The 19009-nt window shown below is 40.3% G+C and overlaps 1 protein-coding gene across 6 annotated transcripts in view; it reads right to left on the bottom strand.

The window, feature by feature from the left end:
* The window catches only part of agrn (agrin), a 257946-nt gene that overhangs the window by 65470 nt on the left and 173467 nt on the right, over positions 1-19009 (bottom strand). For all 6 annotated transcript variants that reach the window (XM_077578600.1, XM_077578608.1, XM_077578613.1 and 3 more), the window contains 9 exons: positions 17939-18136; positions 17574-17774; positions 10067-10209; positions 9624-9729; positions 6046-6156; positions 4579-4743; positions 3296-3439; positions 996-1120; positions 784-889 (listed from right to left, as the gene is read on the bottom strand). In XM_077578600.1, coding sequence (XP_077434726.1) covers positions 784-889; positions 996-1120; positions 3296-3439; positions 4579-4743; positions 6046-6156; positions 9624-9729; positions 10067-10209; positions 17574-17774; positions 17939-18136 — 1299 coding nt within the window. The remainder of the gene's footprint in view (positions 1-783; positions 890-995; positions 1121-3295; positions 3440-4578; positions 4744-6045; positions 6157-9623; positions 9730-10066; positions 10210-17573; positions 17775-17938; positions 18137-19009) is intronic.

The raw sequence follows: 19009 nt of genomic DNA, 5'->3' as shown, positions 1-19009 counted from the left end.
ACCAAGATTTTGATTAATCTGTGTTAGAGGTTGACAAAAAGTACCACTGATTGTCACACCCACTTTAGTGGGGCGAAATTCATTCTCCGCGTTTGACCCATCCCCTGAGGGAGTGGTGAGCAGCTCAAGGAATCATTTGGTGATCAGACCCCCCAATTCCAACACTTAATGTTGAGTGTCAAACCGGAAGTGAAATGGGTCCTATTTTTTATAGTCTTTGGTATGACCCAGCCAGGGATTGAACCCAGGGTTGACACTCTACCACTAGGCCACTGAGCTGGTCACGCGACTCACGCCTAGTGACCTATCTAGACACGTGTCCTTTTTTAAACACTATATTATTCATAATATATATTATAATATATTGTAATCACTATACATTTAGAATACAATATATTGATACAATAAATATATTTCCAAGTGATCTATCTAGACTTACTTTCTAATGTAACCAATTTCATTGGTTGTTTGTCTAACCAATAAAATTGGTATGCCCGTAACCACCCGGAATGGTCAATGTCTGATCAATCTATTGGTTAACCAAGCCAATATGAACGTAACCTACTAGATTGGCAGCTTTTTTAACCAATCCATTTTTAGAGTGCACCAGATAAAACACAAGCATCAAGCTGGCAGTAAATGCACAAGGTGATTTAAAAGAAAAATAATGTTCGATTTGAAAGCCATCAAAGTGGGCTGCTCTTTGTCATGAGACTGTGGCCAGGGAAACATTTGGCCATCTGTATGATGTGTGTGATGCATGGATGCTTAATCTGGGCTCACCTGTGCATTGTCCAAAGTGTTGCACTGTGACATCCTTGTCCTGCCTGCAGGCGATGGTCCTCAGCTGGCACTGGTCGGCGTACGTCACCCCGTCAGAACCGCACACCTGCTCCACAGTGAGAGAGATGGGGAACACTTCTTTATTCCCAGTTGGACCAGGAGAGCAACCCCTCTCATTTAGTGCTATCATATTTTTTTTCACCCGTACACACCTTAGTTTTGTTCCGCTCATCACAGTCGGGTGAGGGGCACTCACAATGGGCCTGACCATTCACCTCAATACAGAACGCTCCAAAATTACAAATTAATTGGGCACACGAATTCGGGGCCTCTGGACCTGAAAGGGAAATTAGGGGTGTGAATTGCCTAGTACCTGTCTATTCGATTTGTATCACAATTTATAGGTCACGATTCAATTCGATACCGATTAATCCCGATGCGAATCTATAAATTGATTATTGCGATTTTTTTTTAAAACTCAAATTTTGAAAATACTAATCAGTAAACTTGTATATGTACACTGTAATTTTTTTATGAAAATGTATTTATTTATCTGAAAATTCAGGTTGCAGTCTGTTTCATGTTTGAACAGCACTGAAATAATGTGTAATGTAATGTGTAAATTGAATATTCCCATATAAAATTGATGTTTAAAAATCGATTCGGCCGCATATTGAATCGATTTGAGAATTGCTGCGCTGTAATATCGCGATATATTGCCGAATCAATTTTTTTAACACCCCTAGTTGAAATTATGATTTTTTTTTTCATTTAAGTATAAACATAAAAAAGAGGTACACAGAGGTTTCTGTTGTATTGCACAGTAATGAGAAGAAACTTTTTAAATCCAGTATTATATATACATGTGCAGTTATAAGTAATGTTTTATTGACATACGAAAAGAATAACTCAGAATTATTGATATAGGGCACATTATCTATGTATTATAAACTCACATAACTCGAGGCGTTAATACATTAATATAGTCACGAAGGAGTGTGTTTACCTGTCAGACACATAAATGAATAATTCAGAGTTTTCCTGTAGCACACTATTTCATCCAAGCTGCCTCAGCGGGTCAAAAAGAATATGTTATATTGTGAAAATGTACTTCACTCTGGAATATAGTCTTTTTCCATGTTTACATTCAGTATTAGAAGCTTTTGAAGTTGCTGCTGCATGAGGTGAAGCAGCCTAGCGTGCACACACCAGGCCATAAGTGAATGGCCTTTGCATCATAGCTACATCATAGCAGCTTAAAGTACCCCCCCGTCCTTGGCTCTTGCTTTCATGCCCCTCCACCTCCCAGTGCCTCATCTTTTCATCTGACATGGTGAGCAGGGAGGGGAGCCTCACCAGTGCGCCCGGTTGCTGACTTGATTAAGCTTTTGACTTCCAGTCAATAGCTGATAGAGCATCTTAATCAAGGAGGCCTGCGCCCCTCCCGCAGCAGGAGCTAACCTTTCTATCAACCTACTTAAACTCAGCCTGTTTTCATTATTCATCTGAAGAATCAATAGTCCTTATGTAGAAATAACAGTTTGCAACTATTTTCTTTAGGCTCCACCAAAAACAAAGAGCTGGCAGCAAGCATCAAAAAAGCCTGGGCTTCCAGGACCCACAGGCAATGCCACGGCACATCGGGGCAGTGGTTAAGGCAAAGGGATTCCCAAACAACTATTGAAGATTGACATATCGTTTTGAGAATACCATCCATCTTTTTTCCCCATGCAAAACAATGGGAGGTATGCATGGTGATTTCTTCACATTATTCAAATTTTTTGACATCCTGTTTTTGTGTCTTTTATGAGCTGGAAGCCTAAATGATGTATAAATAAATACCTGAAATCGGTCCAGTTGTGGGCCCTGAATCTATAATCTATGAAAGTTTGACTCTTTGAATGGAATTACGTAAATTATAACACTTTTCGAGGATATTCACATTTTTTGATGAGCACCTGTAATACGCCTTTCTTTAAAATTACCGTGATATGTCTTTTTTTTTTTTTTTAACGAAAATTGTATGTATCAAAAGTACTAGTGGGTATTAGTATCTTTCACTATAGATTTGAGTAGTCGTACTGGTATCAGTTTGAGAAAAAGGATTATCAAACATCACTAGTTTTATCAGAACAACATTGTTAAAATTAGGAAATTTAAAAATTTGGATTTTTTTTTTCTCTCACAAAACAACAAAGTCATAATTTTAGTAGATTCGAGTCACGTTTTAAAAATACAGTAATAATACCAAAATCAATGATACAAAGCATAATGTAGTATTAAATGAACAAATGTATAACAGGTTGATACATTCATCCCCAGAAAATGTACACAGGGATCAACTTCCGTGTTGGAGATAATACAATAATGAGTATATTATATACTGCAGTATTGTCCTCCTTGCTGCTGATTATTGGCAGAAGCCACTATAAGACCTAGAGTAACAACATTGATGAACAAGAGTACATTGCTATTTTTGTCAGTTTAGTTTCAGTAATTGCCTCTATATTACCTTTGTCACAGCCATTCATGCCCATCTTGCTTCCATCTGGACACACATTACACTTCATGCCCTTCACCCCGGCCTTACAAGAGCACAGGCCCGACATCTGCTCGCAGTCGTCGCGCACGGACCCGCTGGCGTCGCAGTTGCACGCTGCCCGTGGACAAGGAGAGAAGAAAAGATTGCTAAAAGGGTTGGATCAATTAGGGCAGTAACTGTCCTGAACTCACCCATTCTGAGGGACCACAGAGGAAGACAAGTGTGTAATAAAAAGCCAAAGACAGACATCCAAAGAGGGCAACAATAATCCTGTCGTGTTCCTGAAAACAACAATGTGTGCTTTTCTTTGTCTTTTGGGATTGAGTATCAGCGTACATCCCTTTCCAATGGTTGCTGGGGGAAAACCTTGTTAAGGGATGCTGAGGAACATCTATCAGCTTGTTGACTAGAAATGATCCTGCAGCTATGGGAGCATCTGAACTTTGACACCTCATCTGCAGAAAACTACTTCACAAGGGGGTGATGCGGATGACTTGAATAAAAAATGGATGTTTATTGGATTCAGTGCAGCTTGAAGACAAATTGAGTGATTTGTGAATTCAAATTAGCTGCTTGTGATTATGCATCTAAATCCAATGTGAAAATTTTATTTATCGTTTCATTTCGTTTCATCACTATTAAGTAAAAAAAAAAAAAAAAAAAGCTCTGGGCACTATACTAACTCATAATATATTATTTTGTATGCTATTTGTATATATTTGTATTTTGCTCACATCTCTTAATAACATGTTTATGGCATGTCGTCAAAAAACCTAAAGGGTCACGAAATAAAGCACCCTTTTCTGCCCCTATTTTGCCTTGCTGAAATTAGAATGTTTTGATGGAGCAATCCTGTCTCAAGCGATTGAAGTATCCAATTGCGGTGGCGCTGCTGAGTGGATGTTTGTTACCATGACAACCAGGGTGTATCTAGAGCATTGGGGCTAAGCGAGGATCTTTGCTCAGCCTAGCTGGCACGACAGGCTGAAAAGTTTGGTGTGGCAGTGATATTATGCAAATTAGCAACATTGTGACAATACAATTCAGCAAATTCGACACGGTTTCAAATAGACAGGTAATAAAGGATTTACTTGTTTTGTAATTGCTCACTTGATGGGTGGGCAGGTACTCGACAGACCCAATTATATATACATACAATTCAAAATAAAATGTTTCATAATATATGTGACTCATGCATTACTTGGCCATTCAAAATGGCAGAGCCCCCCCCTAAAAAAGAGAGAAAGGCTTACGTGTGCAGCCGCTCATGTTCTCAGTCACGATACCGCGGAAGTTCCAGAAGCCCGGCTCGCAGCGGTCGCACTTTTGCCCGCCGACACCCGGCTTGCAAGAGCATTGGCCGGTGGCTGGGTCACATGTACCCTTGTAGGAGCCGTAGAGATTACATTGGCAGGTGCCTGAGGACAACCCAACAACAAGGACAAAATAAATTCTTCAACAATACATTGTTTATTTCAGGTACTTCTTCTCACACAATGAAACTAAAAAAAGGAGAGTTGGTGGATTTAGTAAGGATCAGCGCTCCGCAAATAGACGGTGGAGAGAGTCAGCTAAATCTCGACTAGATCCGTGTTTATCCCTGTTTCAAATTGTGTTTTTCAGCCACACTCTACACCAAAGTCGAGATTTTACAATAGACACTCATTGTCCCATTTTTCTAATTCAATGGATCTTATGCACGGCAACGCTTCCAGCATTTCCGGTGGGAAGCTCAGGTGGCAAAACAGGTTTCATGTTCAATACGTTACAAGCTACTAGAATGCCACCTGACTGAAAAAGTAACCTCTGTTGTTAAATGTGTGATAACTTAGGGTTGCGTAATAGGTATATTCAATAGGTAGTTTTCGAGGTCAAAATGACATCAAGAGTATTTACTTTTCAAAGATAGTGCCTACAGCCAACATTACGGTGTGCATCGATGTTCAGCGTCAACAAGGTTTTGAGTTTGAACACATTTCTCATGTTGTCAATATTCATTCACATGCAAACTTGAAGTTAACAAAAAAGCTGTTCTAAACCTTCACCTACATTTGAGCATTGGAGAGCTGACAAATATAACTCCCCATAAACACCATTTACCTCACATGTTTTTACACTATGTGAGAGCTGCAGTCTTATGCCCTTTTAAGGGCAATAGAATATGATTACTCAACCACATTAGGAATAGCTAGCATTCTCATTTTTGAGCAACAAAGACATGGATTTAAGAATAGCTTAAAGGAAAACTCCATTTCCATTAATAGTCCATTTCAAGATGATAGCCCAAGACGAGACGAAAGATGAGATTTTGCCTTGATTGGTCAAAAACAAAATGTGATAAGATGCCGCATCGTCCAATCAGCTCGAAGTATTGCACAGCAAGCCCCGCCTTTCCCGAACGGGTCTGCCTAGTGAAGTACCAGATTGATAATGTGAAGAACTCCCTCGAGTAAATCACAATTATCAATCTGGCGAGGTTACTTCCTTGTGACTTGAACCTTCCTGAACTCTTTATTTGAACCTTGTGACTCAAACTCAGTTGAGTGCAGACATTCCTAAGTCCAGCAGTATCAAATGGTTAGCAAAATCTTAGCTTAAGCGACACATATTCGGGATAATACACAAACGTGAGTAGGAATAGGCTAAGTATTTTTTTCCACAATTCTGCTAACTTAAAAAAACAGCCATGGTGACATAACAGGACATAGAAAAGGACTCACTCGGACAACCAGCGAGTCCGACTCCCAAGGCAGCTGTGAAGTTGTCGGCGCAGCATCCGTACACAGACAGAGAGCAGTGCTGGGACTCGGCGGGCTCCGGCAGCGATGTGGCTGAAATCACAGATGAGGTGGGAAACAAAAGGTGAAAAGAGGATGAGGGATGTCACCGTGAGCAAAAGAACAACAATAAATTGTGCTGTCAGTTGTATGGAGGGAACGGCACAGTAACACAATCACTGCAACTTCTTTGGCAACAAACAGATTGGCTCAAACATATAAAGTGGGGCTAGTGGTCGGCTTTAAGATTAAAAAAATCAATTTGTGACTTCCTCGACAATGGCTCACAATCAGGAGGAAATGATGCTATTACCTTCAGTGAAAACAAAGAACGGTGCAACTGGCATTTAGAACCTAGTTGGAGGCATGTTCTCTTCATTTGTTCCTGTCAGAAATAACAGGATTGGAAATACTGCCCTTCAGCCATTCCACATCCTCAAAACAACAGACATGCTGCATAATACGGTGCTACTGCTAGACAGAAAGGTGCTCAGTTTGTATGGCGCTTCTTTGTCTAAGGATGCAGTAGCCTTCAACAGACCAACCGGCAGTGCTGAAAACATACATGTAAAAAAAGGACAATAATAAGGGACAATGGAACGTGCAAGTGTTTTCCAGCGTGTTTAGATATAATACAGTAATTCAATTGCAATATAAACATTTAAAAAAGTATACAATCCACCCATCCATCCATTTTTTTAACCGCTTATTCCTCATAAGGGTCGCGGGGGTGCTGAAGCCTATCTCAGCTGGCTTCGAGCAGTAGGCGGGGTACGCCGTGAACTGGTTGCCAGCCAATCGCAAGGTATACAATCCTTTACTATTTATTCTTATGAATATAACATAATTTCCCATCATGTGTCTCCTGAACCTGCACAACGTTGTCAGCCCCTTGTTTGACATTTAAGCCTTGTGGAAGAGAATGACAATGTTTGGCCTAAGGGGTTGTTTTGCTTCAGATATGTGAATTCTGCCTAGCAACAAGTGGCTGGGCATGTGTTAAGTGAGTTATCCCTGCTGGATACATTTATCATATTCACTTTTATAAAGTGTTGAATGATGTTTGCTGGCTTTATGAGTTATAATAGTTGAATACTGCCTAGCAACAAGTGCCCGTGTAAATATGACTGATAAAAAGAATCAAAGCAATGATATTGATCTACTTTGCTGCACCTGCTAGAAGGCAAACATTTTCTGATATTAATTTTATTTATTCATTTATTTTTTTCCCAGTTTGTAGTCTTCCTGGTATGAAGCCTACCTAAGTCTTTGGTGCCCAACCCATTTGTTTTCGGCCAAGGCAAAAATATCAATCAAAATATTCATCTGATGATTTAGACCATGTTTTTTTTACAGCGAAATATAATGGTACAGACAGAAAACAGAGATCGCTCCCTCTCTCAATCTCTTTTTCTTGGCTGCACATTTGCCGTCGTGGGGCTGAAGATACAGGGGTCATAAATCACACTGCTTACTAGTGTGAATATGAGTCTCGGCCTAATGGTGATGACTGGGCTTGCTCCTTTTCCAGTACTATCCAGCTCCAGGGATGGCCGTTGGTCATGGTTCATTTCACTTGCCACTTTCCTCAGCTCAATTCAGCTACAGTATCTCTACTGAGCCTATTAGGTTGAGTGGAACTTTTGAGCACATACTGTATGTTCTTACTGCCCTTCAAGGGTTTTCACTCTTCACTTGCCATTGTTTGACCCAATTGAACTTGCCCCGTGACATGCTATGTTGCTGTCGCATTGCCTTGGTCCGCTGCGTTGCTTTTGCTAGCTTGTCACTAATATTTAGATAGAACCCCTCAAGTAGATACAGTGAATTTGTTGCAGTTGATTTCGAGAACATTTTAACTGCAATACAAGTAAATATAAGCTTGTGGTAATACTAAAACGTAAAAATATTAACACACAAAAGTGCACTGTGGGTGGCTTTCATGTGCTAAATTTGATATATCGTCCCATTTTTACGTAAAGGGTACCATTATAAAAACAAAAAATAATTAAACACATAATCTTAACCAACCTCAGAATTTTCCGTGAGTCGTATTACAATCCAATGCAATATTTTTCATTGAGTGCATCAATACGTGCTTGCAGGTCTTTGGCAAACTGCTGACTGCTGCTCCGTGCACTTAGGTACATATTGCTGTTGCGTATTTGTACATATTGATTCTGTATGTCATTTGGTGATCTGGTATTTCTTACAACAAAGAAATGCTGCAAAACAGAGTTTTATTGTTTCTACAACAATGACGAATGACTCTTGTATATAATTGTATTGTATTCAATTTAAGTAATGACGCATATGGTGAAACTGGAAGCTTTTTGATTCGAATGTCATTGCCTGTATATTTTCTTCTTCTCATGTTTAATTCTCATAACACCCCGAGCACTGGAGTAAGTACGGCATAACAAAAACCTCCATCATTTTGTGAGACTTTGGAGGTGTATTTTTTTAAAGAAATATTTACTGAGACACTGGTACTTTTTACTGTACAACGGTAAGTGGTTTTAACTTCTGAGTTTCTATGACACTTACTTGTTAGCCGGTTTTGAAAATTGAACGTAACAACTGTTCCCCCTCCCCATCCAGAAATCTTTCATCCAGATGCACAAGGATGAGTTGAAATAAGAGGCAAATGCAGCTGATAAAACCTCTGGCATCCTTTGCAAAACGTGTTTTTTTCAATACCTACAAAATAGCGAGGCTTTCAATGTTCTGCCAAGCATGTTTTGATGCTTCTTTAGTATTTGAGGTCAAATGAAGTTTCTTTCAACATAGCTAATCTGAAGGCCAGTGAAATCTCCCAACGTCCGAGTTTCATACCATTGGCCAATGGGAGAGCAGAGCCCAGCACTCATGTGCCCGTGGAAGGTTCTTTGGAAAAGGGATTGATTATCCATGGATTGAAGAGAAGCGTGACAGTCAGAGCCCAAAGAGGCCAGCTTAGGAAGCAGAACAATCTCGAGGATGGGTGTGAAAACACCGGCAATTTCCCTCTCTCTCCAACTTACTCTCTTTTATTCCCACGGGGAATCAAACAGACTGAAATGATCACATGAAATCCCTTAAGTGGCTTTTGCTCTGCTTCCAGTCACACGCTAAACGGTGCACTCAATTTAACTTTGGGAGGAGGACGACGGCAACCTACGCGGTTTAGCGGCCGATCTGACTCATCTAAAACATAAACGCAGTTGCAGACAACGAGAGTGTGCTGATCCCCAAGTCAGGACCCAATGTTGATGCACAGCCTACGTAGCATGGTAGATGCAAATCAAAATGCTTACTTCCATTGGCTTTCACCTAATTCCTGTGAATTACAGTAAATTCATGGAAGGTATCCATCTTAAAATTCTCAATACTTTTCAAGACTATAGTTCTATAGACTAAATTCCAAACACAGCAAACACATCTATTAATCCTTCCCCATCAATGGATGACATGAGAGAGCGAGAGATGTGGGATGGCCAATGACAATGAATGTTGGAGATGGATTGAGAGGAAAAACAGACCTGCACACAATCCCAGGTGCTGAACTGTCAACTGCTCTTGTCTCTCACATTTGGCCTTCTTCAGCTCACACTCATTACTGTAAGTTTTCCCGTCTGAGCCACAAACCTTCACGTGAAACACAGAGAAATCAACAATGTATTATGAATCATAAATACTATTGCTGCCTGAGTTTATTATAGCACTGTGGTAGGAAGTTACAAAAAATGGTGAATATTTTCATTTGTAACAATAATTTGAGTTTGTATCAGCAAGCTAATAAGTGGTCAATCAATATTTAATATATTTGAACAATTAGCGGTTAAATAAACTACACTAGACCACCTTCATTGGTAACAATTTGACAAACTGGTTATAATTTTTTTATCTAGTTTGACTGGCAAACTAATGTAACTGAGGGAGCTATTAGTTAAGTTCACAACCAATAAAAAAAATCAATCATTACCTCGATGTGAGGCACAGTGTGGCAAATGAAGTCGCACACACATCGGTCTTCTTCGGCATCTTCGTCCAACGAGCCTCCAAACATGCGACAGCGGTCCTGTTCGCAGCTCTCCGCGCCAGACCCGGACCCTCCTGAGCCACAGTCTGCAAGACAATTATCATAGGCATAGTGTTCATTTGCATAGGAACAAACAGGTAAGACAGCAGCCAATGTGAAACTCATGCTGAAAAGGGTTTCTTGAGTTGTAATATGGAAAAGAGGAACTCATTCAAAGAAGTTTCAATAGATTTTACTGTTACTCTTTTTCAAACTAACACTTTCAAGATTATTGGAGAACTGTTAAGATAATAACTGTACAGTTGTTAAAAGTTTTCTCACAGCCTAAATTTAGCCCCGGAGCGGGTTAATACTTGTTTTCGAGTGGGTAAATTAATTTGAAACAAATCAAGCGCCATGCCACTGATGGCATTTGAGTTCAGAGAATCCACAAAAAAAAGCTTGGCCACCAACTGTGCAGAAAAAAATGGTGGAAAGGAGAGCTTGCTTTCAGATATGAGAATTTAACTAAATACAACATTGAGGTAATTGAGTTCCTAATTTCTAATTAAATCTCCCAAGACTTGTGAGAAAGTTGTCCCAGTAGATCCTTCACAGTGACCTTGGAAGAAATTTTATTGGTTCATTTCTATAAGTCAACGAGGTGCTCAGATTCGCCATATGTTGAACAACGCCCCATAATTCAGACCATGACCGCGACCGGTGGGATCACAAAACTGCTGTTGCAGCTGCTGTATAAACTTTAGCACACTGCGATAAATCCAAGTCTTAAAAACGGCAACGAAGAGGGAAGAAAGTGAAGCTGCAGGATTGTTTGGGGACTCGTTTAGGAGAAACAACAAACCTCGAGTAAAACTCCTGAGGGGGAATCGGCGAAAGCGTGTGAAGGCAAGGAATGAAAGCAGTCTGCTTGGAAAAGATGGAGTTAATGTCAGATGGAGAGCGTATGCAAGAGAAGCACCCGAGGGGGAAACACAAAGTTCATTTGAAACAAATTTGTCATTCAAAAAAGAAAAAGGAAACATCCAAATAAAAGCTTTCAATGCGGCATTTTTTTTTTTTATAAATTTAAAAGTGTAACCGAGGTATGCAGAGTTTGTTTTGATGACCATTTATACATCGGTGCCTTTGGTAAATAGTAGGATACAATTAGCAAGATTTCACTAAAAATACAAAAAAATTATCAGGAAACCAGGAGAGGTGTGGAATGGAAGAAGTTATTGACTACACAAAATCCACAGAAATTTCTCAAGATGCACTCTAAAATCATGTCAGAATAAGCTTAGCCATCATTAATGTAAGCTTCAATGCGAGTTCAACCTTCTAATTTGTGGCATTCTGGAGTTATACAACATTCTCCCAAGTACATTCTCTAACAAATCAAATGAGCAGAAAGAGAATGGAATAAAAGCACAGCCATTCCAGGGTTGGCCACTTGCCCCTGCGCCGGTGTACGCAAGCTCAGCAGTACACAATAAAAGAGAAATGCAGACGAAGCCAATTGGTATTCCACTCAAGCCTCCTTCTCCCAGACAAATAAATAGAAGAGATAAGACACAGGAATGGAATATAGAAAAGTGAAAGGCAAACGGGGGAGTCCTAATTAGCTTTTGCTCTCTGATGTGCCCACCATGCAGCTGGAGAACCTTTCAATTAATGTGTGCCCGGCCAAGATGACTACATCAGCTCTCTGCATTGCCCATCCAGTCACTGCTACTCAATCCAGTCGAAACCCTCCGTCTATTTAGCAAAAGGAGCTCTATTAAGATTCAGTGGTGAGGCGAGGGAGAGGAAATAAGTAGCATACAAAATACGCAGAAGGAAGGAAAAAAAATCATTTTGAGCATTTGACAATGTCAATAATAGAGGAGGATGTTTTTGTCTGAAATGTCTCGAAGAGTGTCGAAGCGCTAGACAAGGAAATAATAGAGGCGGATGTGACTGCTTGACCACATTAGTCAGGCCATTCAGTCTGCTGAGGTCCAAAACACAGTGGCATGTATGCATCAGGGCCAAGATAAACTCAAACCACGTGTTTTATCAGTGACTAATTGCTTGTTGTAGCTCCAATGCAGTCAATCCAGACCGAAGCAGTAGCGCTATAGGTACTGTATATGTATACAATTGGTTAGGTAAATACTTGTACTGTACTCAGAAATTCCCAAACTCCTCATCTGGGTATCAACTCAAGTCTTTAACATGACAGGCAGGTATATTGTCAACTATGCAGACAAGGCATGGTATTGAGGCATTAAGTGATAGTGTGATGTTAGGAATAATGTTTTAATTTTCAGTTAAGGTCTTCCATTGGCATTTTCATACGAGAACCGCCCTTTAACCCCCAGCGTAGGTCATGCACTGCTCTCATGTGCCACTTTTCTCGAGTGGTGAAAAGACACTAAAGCCAGGCCAACCCGAGTGTGAAATTAAACAGAGGATAAATTCTCCTGTAAGGTGGACACAGGTGACAATGTCATTTTTCATTACTGCAAAATTAAAGCTGAGAAAAACAAGTGCCCTTGGTTTTGTCAAGCAAAACTAAAGGGGAGTTTTTAAAGAACCTCTTCCCTGGTCTTATCCTAGATTTGAAGTATAAGAAGTGGGTACATTTGAATTAGATGAGTAGCTTTGCTGTCTGTAGCAGAGTGGGCAAATATAGTCTCTAGGATTTTATTCTGAGATTGAGTGCAAAGGAAATGGCTTATGAAACCCATTCAGCAGCTAAATTATGTGTTTAAACAAGTTTTCAACTATGATAGTAGGTTGTGTTTGTACTTTCATATTTTAGCATGCAATGGAAGACTTGCATAACTACAGAATTCACACCTACCTACCTTCCTGCACAATCTTGTGATGCTGGGATGCCTCAAATTTGTTTGTACTGTGTTTGAAAACAATTTCTCCTATAACAAATAATGCAAATTAAACCTGTTCAAGAGTAAAACTATTACTATCATAAAACCAATTCAGACTGTGCTAATGTAATTACAACCAATTTAAATTCCAAGATAACTATTGCTGTACGGACACTTTCCAGATGGACTGAGAGACATATGGCTCAACTGCTCACACAGTCATCTAGTGCAAACTGATGAAGACTGTCAAAAGAAGGAAGAAGACACTCTGGACTCTGTATGATAATGCTAAAAGCAACATTAACAACAAACAGGGATGTGATTTGACCAAAGTGAAATTATCTTAAAATTTAGCCGGGGGTCTGGGGGCCGCTGGCACCCAGCTAGGTCCAGGGCAGTGCCCAGTGGGGGTGGGGGGGGGGGGGGGGTTGTGTGAGCATGAACAAATAATTATATCATGACCAAATGAAAAGTAACTCATATTAGAGCATACCACAAATGTCTTTGTTATAGCAGAAGATGTTATCTGTCGGAGTCATGTGCATACACAATGAACTACTAAAAAAAAACAAAAAAAAAAACGTTTTTTTTTGGGGGGGGGGGGGGGGGGGTTAAAAAAAGCGGAATTCCGCGAATTTGCGGAAAAATCACATCCCTGAACAAAGCAATGAACTTCTATCTATACCAGAAATTCCCAATTATTCCCTATGTTCCACTGTGAAATGCACGATGGATAATTCCTTCCAAGGCTTGTATATTACTCGGAATGAAATTTTTTGGGGCAGGAATCAGGCTGGCAAAAAACTTAATTTGCATACTTTATGCCCATTTTAACTAATTGACTGAGTGACTAAGAGCAAAAAAAAATATTAAGGATAATAACAAATGCAGTAACACTGCACTTCTTACAGACGGGTTTGTAAGACCAAGTAAGAAAGACATACCTTGTGCTTCTCCCTGTATAACTTTATCGATCACAGCCAATTTAAGTGCTGTCTGTACCATTTTTCTTCCCAAGGGGCCTGATTTTTTTGATAGAAAAGAGTGCAAAATGGAGAGAGACTCGAGTGGGCGACAAGGCAGGCGGCGGCAGTGAGCGAACACAAAAAAGAGACAAGATTCTATTGTGTGAGCCTCTGAATGAAAATGAGCAAATGATGGAAAGTGGTGGATGCTCGGGGACAGTCTGAACTAGGCGTAGAATGAAATAGAAAAACTAAACCATCAGGCAGCACGACCTAGAGTGGCCCCCCTCGGGGGAGGCGAAGGTCTCTGGCTGATGCAGGGCCACAAGCAGACATTGTGGATGGAGCGGGAGATGAATGCCAAAGTGTGATGCGGGGGGACACACTTGCGCATTTCTTCATGCTCTACATAAAAAAAAGGTCACTCTCTCAGTCAATGAAATGATGTTAAATCTACCACAAGAGGCTTTGGCATCATTAGTCACCTCACAGGCCCCCGGCCAATGTGGTAGACAATGGCAATGAAGGAACTCAGGGTGTCGGAGAAAGAGTGGGGGGAAGCAATGAAAAGAAACACCCGTGGCAAGCTGTAGAAATGGAGGTGGATTCATCTCATGTCTATTTGCACCATCCTCCACCTGCCCCCTCTTTTCTTCTCCGCAGCTACCACCCAACCCTCCTGCTGGCAGGAGTAATCTGCTCCCCTTCACACGTTGTCTGCTTGCTGTGATCACCCACAAGCCACGAGGGGAACGGCGTGCCACCATCTGCATGACAGCCAGAGGACAGCTCTTTGCTCCCCGCAGAGTCGCACTTGAGGAAGGGAATGTGATATCGCCGCCTGGCTCTGTCAGCGCCGATCCAGATATGATTTGCTCACCGAATTAGATCTAATTCATTGAAAATACAACACTACACGAGAACGACAGACTGAGCTGCAGGCTTAAGAACTATGCAAAATGCACTAGGAAAGAGTAACTGAATAGTAGGGCTCCTAAAATGATTCAGAAACAAGAGCCCATTTTATTAGTCAGAGCAAAAACAAATTGATGGTCATTCACTATAAGAGTCTATAGTAAAATTGCACCGCAAATCAAGGAACAGCAGTTAAACAGATACAGCTACTGACAAGATTAGGTTCAGTTTTAATATTTCAAACACAACAATAAACTGTTATCTAATTGTTTATGATCCTGCATATGTTTATACAACAACCACAAAAGTTGTAAATTAGGTCTCAATAATACAGATCAGCAACAATTTCCATGCTCCCTTGATTGCTCTACTTTGCTTTTACATACAGGGTGACCCGAAGGGAGGCACTGAAAACACATTTTAAATTCAAATTAAATTATTTTCTTTTTTTTACAGGCACCGTAAATAACGTCAAACAATTTGAGGAAAGGACAAAGACAGTGGATTTGTACCGCAGGAAGGAAGGCAGAAAAGTACTTTTAAGCAAAAATAGCAAGGATTGTAAAATAAGGAAGCAAGTTTGATTGAAGGAAAGGGGGAAAGGAGATCAGGAAAGATGGAAGAAAAAACAGATCTAAACAGAATGCTGCTATGCACTTTAAGATACAACCATTTTAATCCAATCTTTTTTTTTTTTTTTTTAATTAATACCTTGACCAGGGATGTAATTTGACCAAAGTGAAATTATCTGAAAATTTAGCCGGGGGTCTGGGGGCCGCTGGCACCCAGCTAGGTCCAGGGCAGAGCCCTGGTGGGGGGACAAGGGGGGCACAGCCCCCCGGAGCTCATGGGTTTTCCGTGTTTTTAAGTACTTTCAATGCACTCACATGACAAAGAAATAGACAAAGCAACAGCATAAATTTTCAATGTATATTGAACTATCCCATATAAAATGGCAGTTTTAGTCAACTCAAAATCAGTCACATTCAAAAACATTGGACTGCCTTTGCTTTTAAAAACTATCACTGAGAATATCATCATATCTAACTAATGTGATTACTAAGTTAACACATAAATAATGTTGAAGAGTTCAAATTTCATGAACAAATAATTGTATCATGACCAAATGAAAAGTAACTCATATTAGAGCATACCACAAATGTCTTTGTTATAGCAGAAGATGTTATCTGTCGGAGTCATGTGCATACACAATGAACTACTAAAAAAAAAAAAAAAACGCAATTTTTTTTTTTTGGGGGGGGGGGGGATAAAAAAAGCGGAATTCCGCGAATTAGCGGAAAAATCACATCCCTGCTTGACAGAAAAAAAACGTGTAATCCATACCTTCCTTATATTTTGGCTAGATTATTGTAATGCACTTTATTTTTGGAGTCAGCCAGTCCGCCCTCAAGCGTCTCCAAAATATTGCAACTCGCCTACTAACCGTTGCTTGTAAGAAAGAGCACCTAACTCCAATTATGATATCCCTTCACTCTGTCCCTGTTTATTTTAGAGTTCATTTTAAGATTCTTTTATTTGTTTTAAAATCTTTAAAGGGTCTCGCCCCACGTTGCCTTTTCGAGTTCCTCCACCGCTATGCACCTTCCCGGTGTGTCACGTCAGGTACTGGAGGTACTGACAACTAAGCAATGGTTCAGAGGGGACCAAGCCTTTTCCATAATCGATCCCTGTCTTTAGAATGACCTCCCGCTAAATGTTAGGCAAGCGCCCTCTCTGCCCATTTTTAAAACTCATCTTAAAACATGTTTTTATTCTTTGACTTTTGACTCAGAATGAGACTCTGTATTGTAAGTGTTTTATGGTATTAGCTGTTTATATGTCATTCATTTATTGTTTGATATGTCTGTTTTTGTATATCTTTAACTAATTTTCTCCCAAAAACATAGAAAAACATTCTAGTTAAAATATTGCCATGGTCCCATAAACGTATTTATATGTTTCAGCCATCAGGTGGCAGCAGAGTATAAGAGATCAACCAGGGCCATGTTGCAAAAAGCTCTGAAATGATTATTATATATAACTATAACTAACTAACTATAATAGAAGATAGTCTAATCTTTCTTTTGGTAGGTTCCATGTTTTTATAGCAATAGATCACAATATTCTGTGGGTCTTGCAAAATCTGTCAAAATCCAGTAAAACAGCCGGAAGCGAAGGGGGTTGCTTCAGTGAAAATTGCTGGGAGTGAATGAGTTAATGTACAAAGCTTTGTATGCAGTGATGGTTGTAATTTTCTTGAGGTTGTGAAAAATATTCGCTCATTTTGAAAACTAAGCTCAATATTTTGTTTTTTTTGATTGAGTTAAAATCCATTGAGTAATTGGGCGCCTATTATGTCCGTTTCAAGATATTTTTAGATGCAAACCAGCATAGTGCATGTGCTGGAATCTCTGAATCCACACAACAAAAGAAGCTAAGCGTGACAAAATTATTTATAAATGTCCAAATGACTGTCTTCTAATCAGCCAGAATTAATTGCCATTCCCCATGATGGGCTTTATTTATGGATACACAGTTCCAGCTCATTTTCCCTACTCCAGTTCATTAGCATGCGGTGGGTTGCATGTGAGCCCATTAGCAAAAAAGGCACAGATGACAGAATACTGTACGTCAGGTCAGCCGATTAAGATGATCACGCAAGTTGAACGGCCGGTTGGTTAACATAATTACGCTATTTCAAAGTCCATTTCCTACCTTCATCGCAGCTGCCAGCTTTCGCTACCTCGACTCTCTTCCTCTGCACGCACGAGGACAGGCGGAGTTCACACTCGTTTTCATAGGTGGTGCCGTCACTTCCACACACTGGAGAGAACCCTTCACCGGAGCACGGTGGACACTCGCACTTACTTTGGACACAGCGGGCGCCCCAGGCACACACAGTGTTGCCACAAGTTTCTGAAAAACACACAAGGGAAAAAAAAAAAAACATTGTCAGTGAAGCTCACCATTATTAGGAGTTGTCCAGGGCAAACACAAAACCTTTTGTTGATAATAAACATATTTTTTTTTCATTCCTAAAGGATTCATACATAATCGGCTTAGCGGGTAAAATTACTTACTGCACTCTTCCTGGCTGACCACTCGCAGGTCCATCTGTTTTTTGCAGGCCCGCACATGCAGCTCACACTCGCTGGTGTAGGTCGTGCCATCACTCCCGCATACGGGCTGGTGGGACTCCACACACTCTGTTGCACAAACACACTGTCCACTTTGGGCGTCGCAGATTGCTCCAAAAGAGCAGTTGGCACAGGCCTCATCTATAAGGAAATAAAACCACAGTCAGTGTATGGCTGATCATTTTTAATAACAAAGGGTGTGTTCTTAATGTAGCAAAGTAGTAGCAACGATTTAAGAATAGAAAAATGCTGAGTTTCCATATAGTAACACACAACCAGAGTCTACCTGAGGCAAGTTGGGTTCATTTGAACAAGAACTAAAAAAAAAGAAAAAAAAAGGGGTTATATCTTTACAGATTCATATCCGAGGACAGGGATGAAAAGAGTCCTGAAAATTCCCAAGAGCAGGGTTGGCATCAGTGAAGACATTTGGAACTAACTAGGCTATAAAAAGCTCAAACTCACAAACAGAAAAGTTTTTAGTTTTCTCGGCAAAACAACACAAATTCCATGTATCAGTTCATTTTGAAGAACTGGACTAAAGAATTGGACTGATAGCTGACTTTCATGATAACCTGACACAGCTAATTAAATATCATGATGGATAGTAGGATATTCACTCTAAACAGCTGGGTCAAAATTAACCCAATTATGGATTAAAAAAAAAAAGACCGATCCACTTTATGGGCCAATTTGACCCAACATTCTGGGTTGTTTTATACATTCTATTCAATTTTCCTAAGCAAAATGACCCAATTTTTTGACCCAAGTAAAGGATGTGACCAATGTTTGTGACCTGTTTTACACAAAGGGCACACTCACACTAGGGCCATTTCTTTCGTACTGTACTGAAGCCTGATTACACCCCCCCCCCCTCCCCTCCCCTGTCCTGTCCCCCTCTGGCCCGCACTCACATTACTCTAACCAAACCGTGCCAAGTTTCCTCATTGCGTCATCATAGGGGGTTGCACTTCATCCTCAGACCAACGTGAGCCCTTTGCTGCTGCCGCCATC

The sequence above is a fragment of the Vanacampus margaritifer genome, chromosome 1 (genome assembly GCF_051991255.1).
Source record: "Vanacampus margaritifer isolate UIUO_Vmar chromosome 1, RoL_Vmar_1.0, whole genome shotgun sequence".
In the NCBI taxonomy this organism is placed as follows: domain Eukaryota; kingdom Metazoa; phylum Chordata; class Actinopteri; order Syngnathiformes; family Syngnathidae; genus Vanacampus; species Vanacampus margaritifer.
The sequence above is the reverse complement of the archived record's forward strand: the minus strand, read 5'-3'. Positions and strand labels throughout refer to the sequence as shown.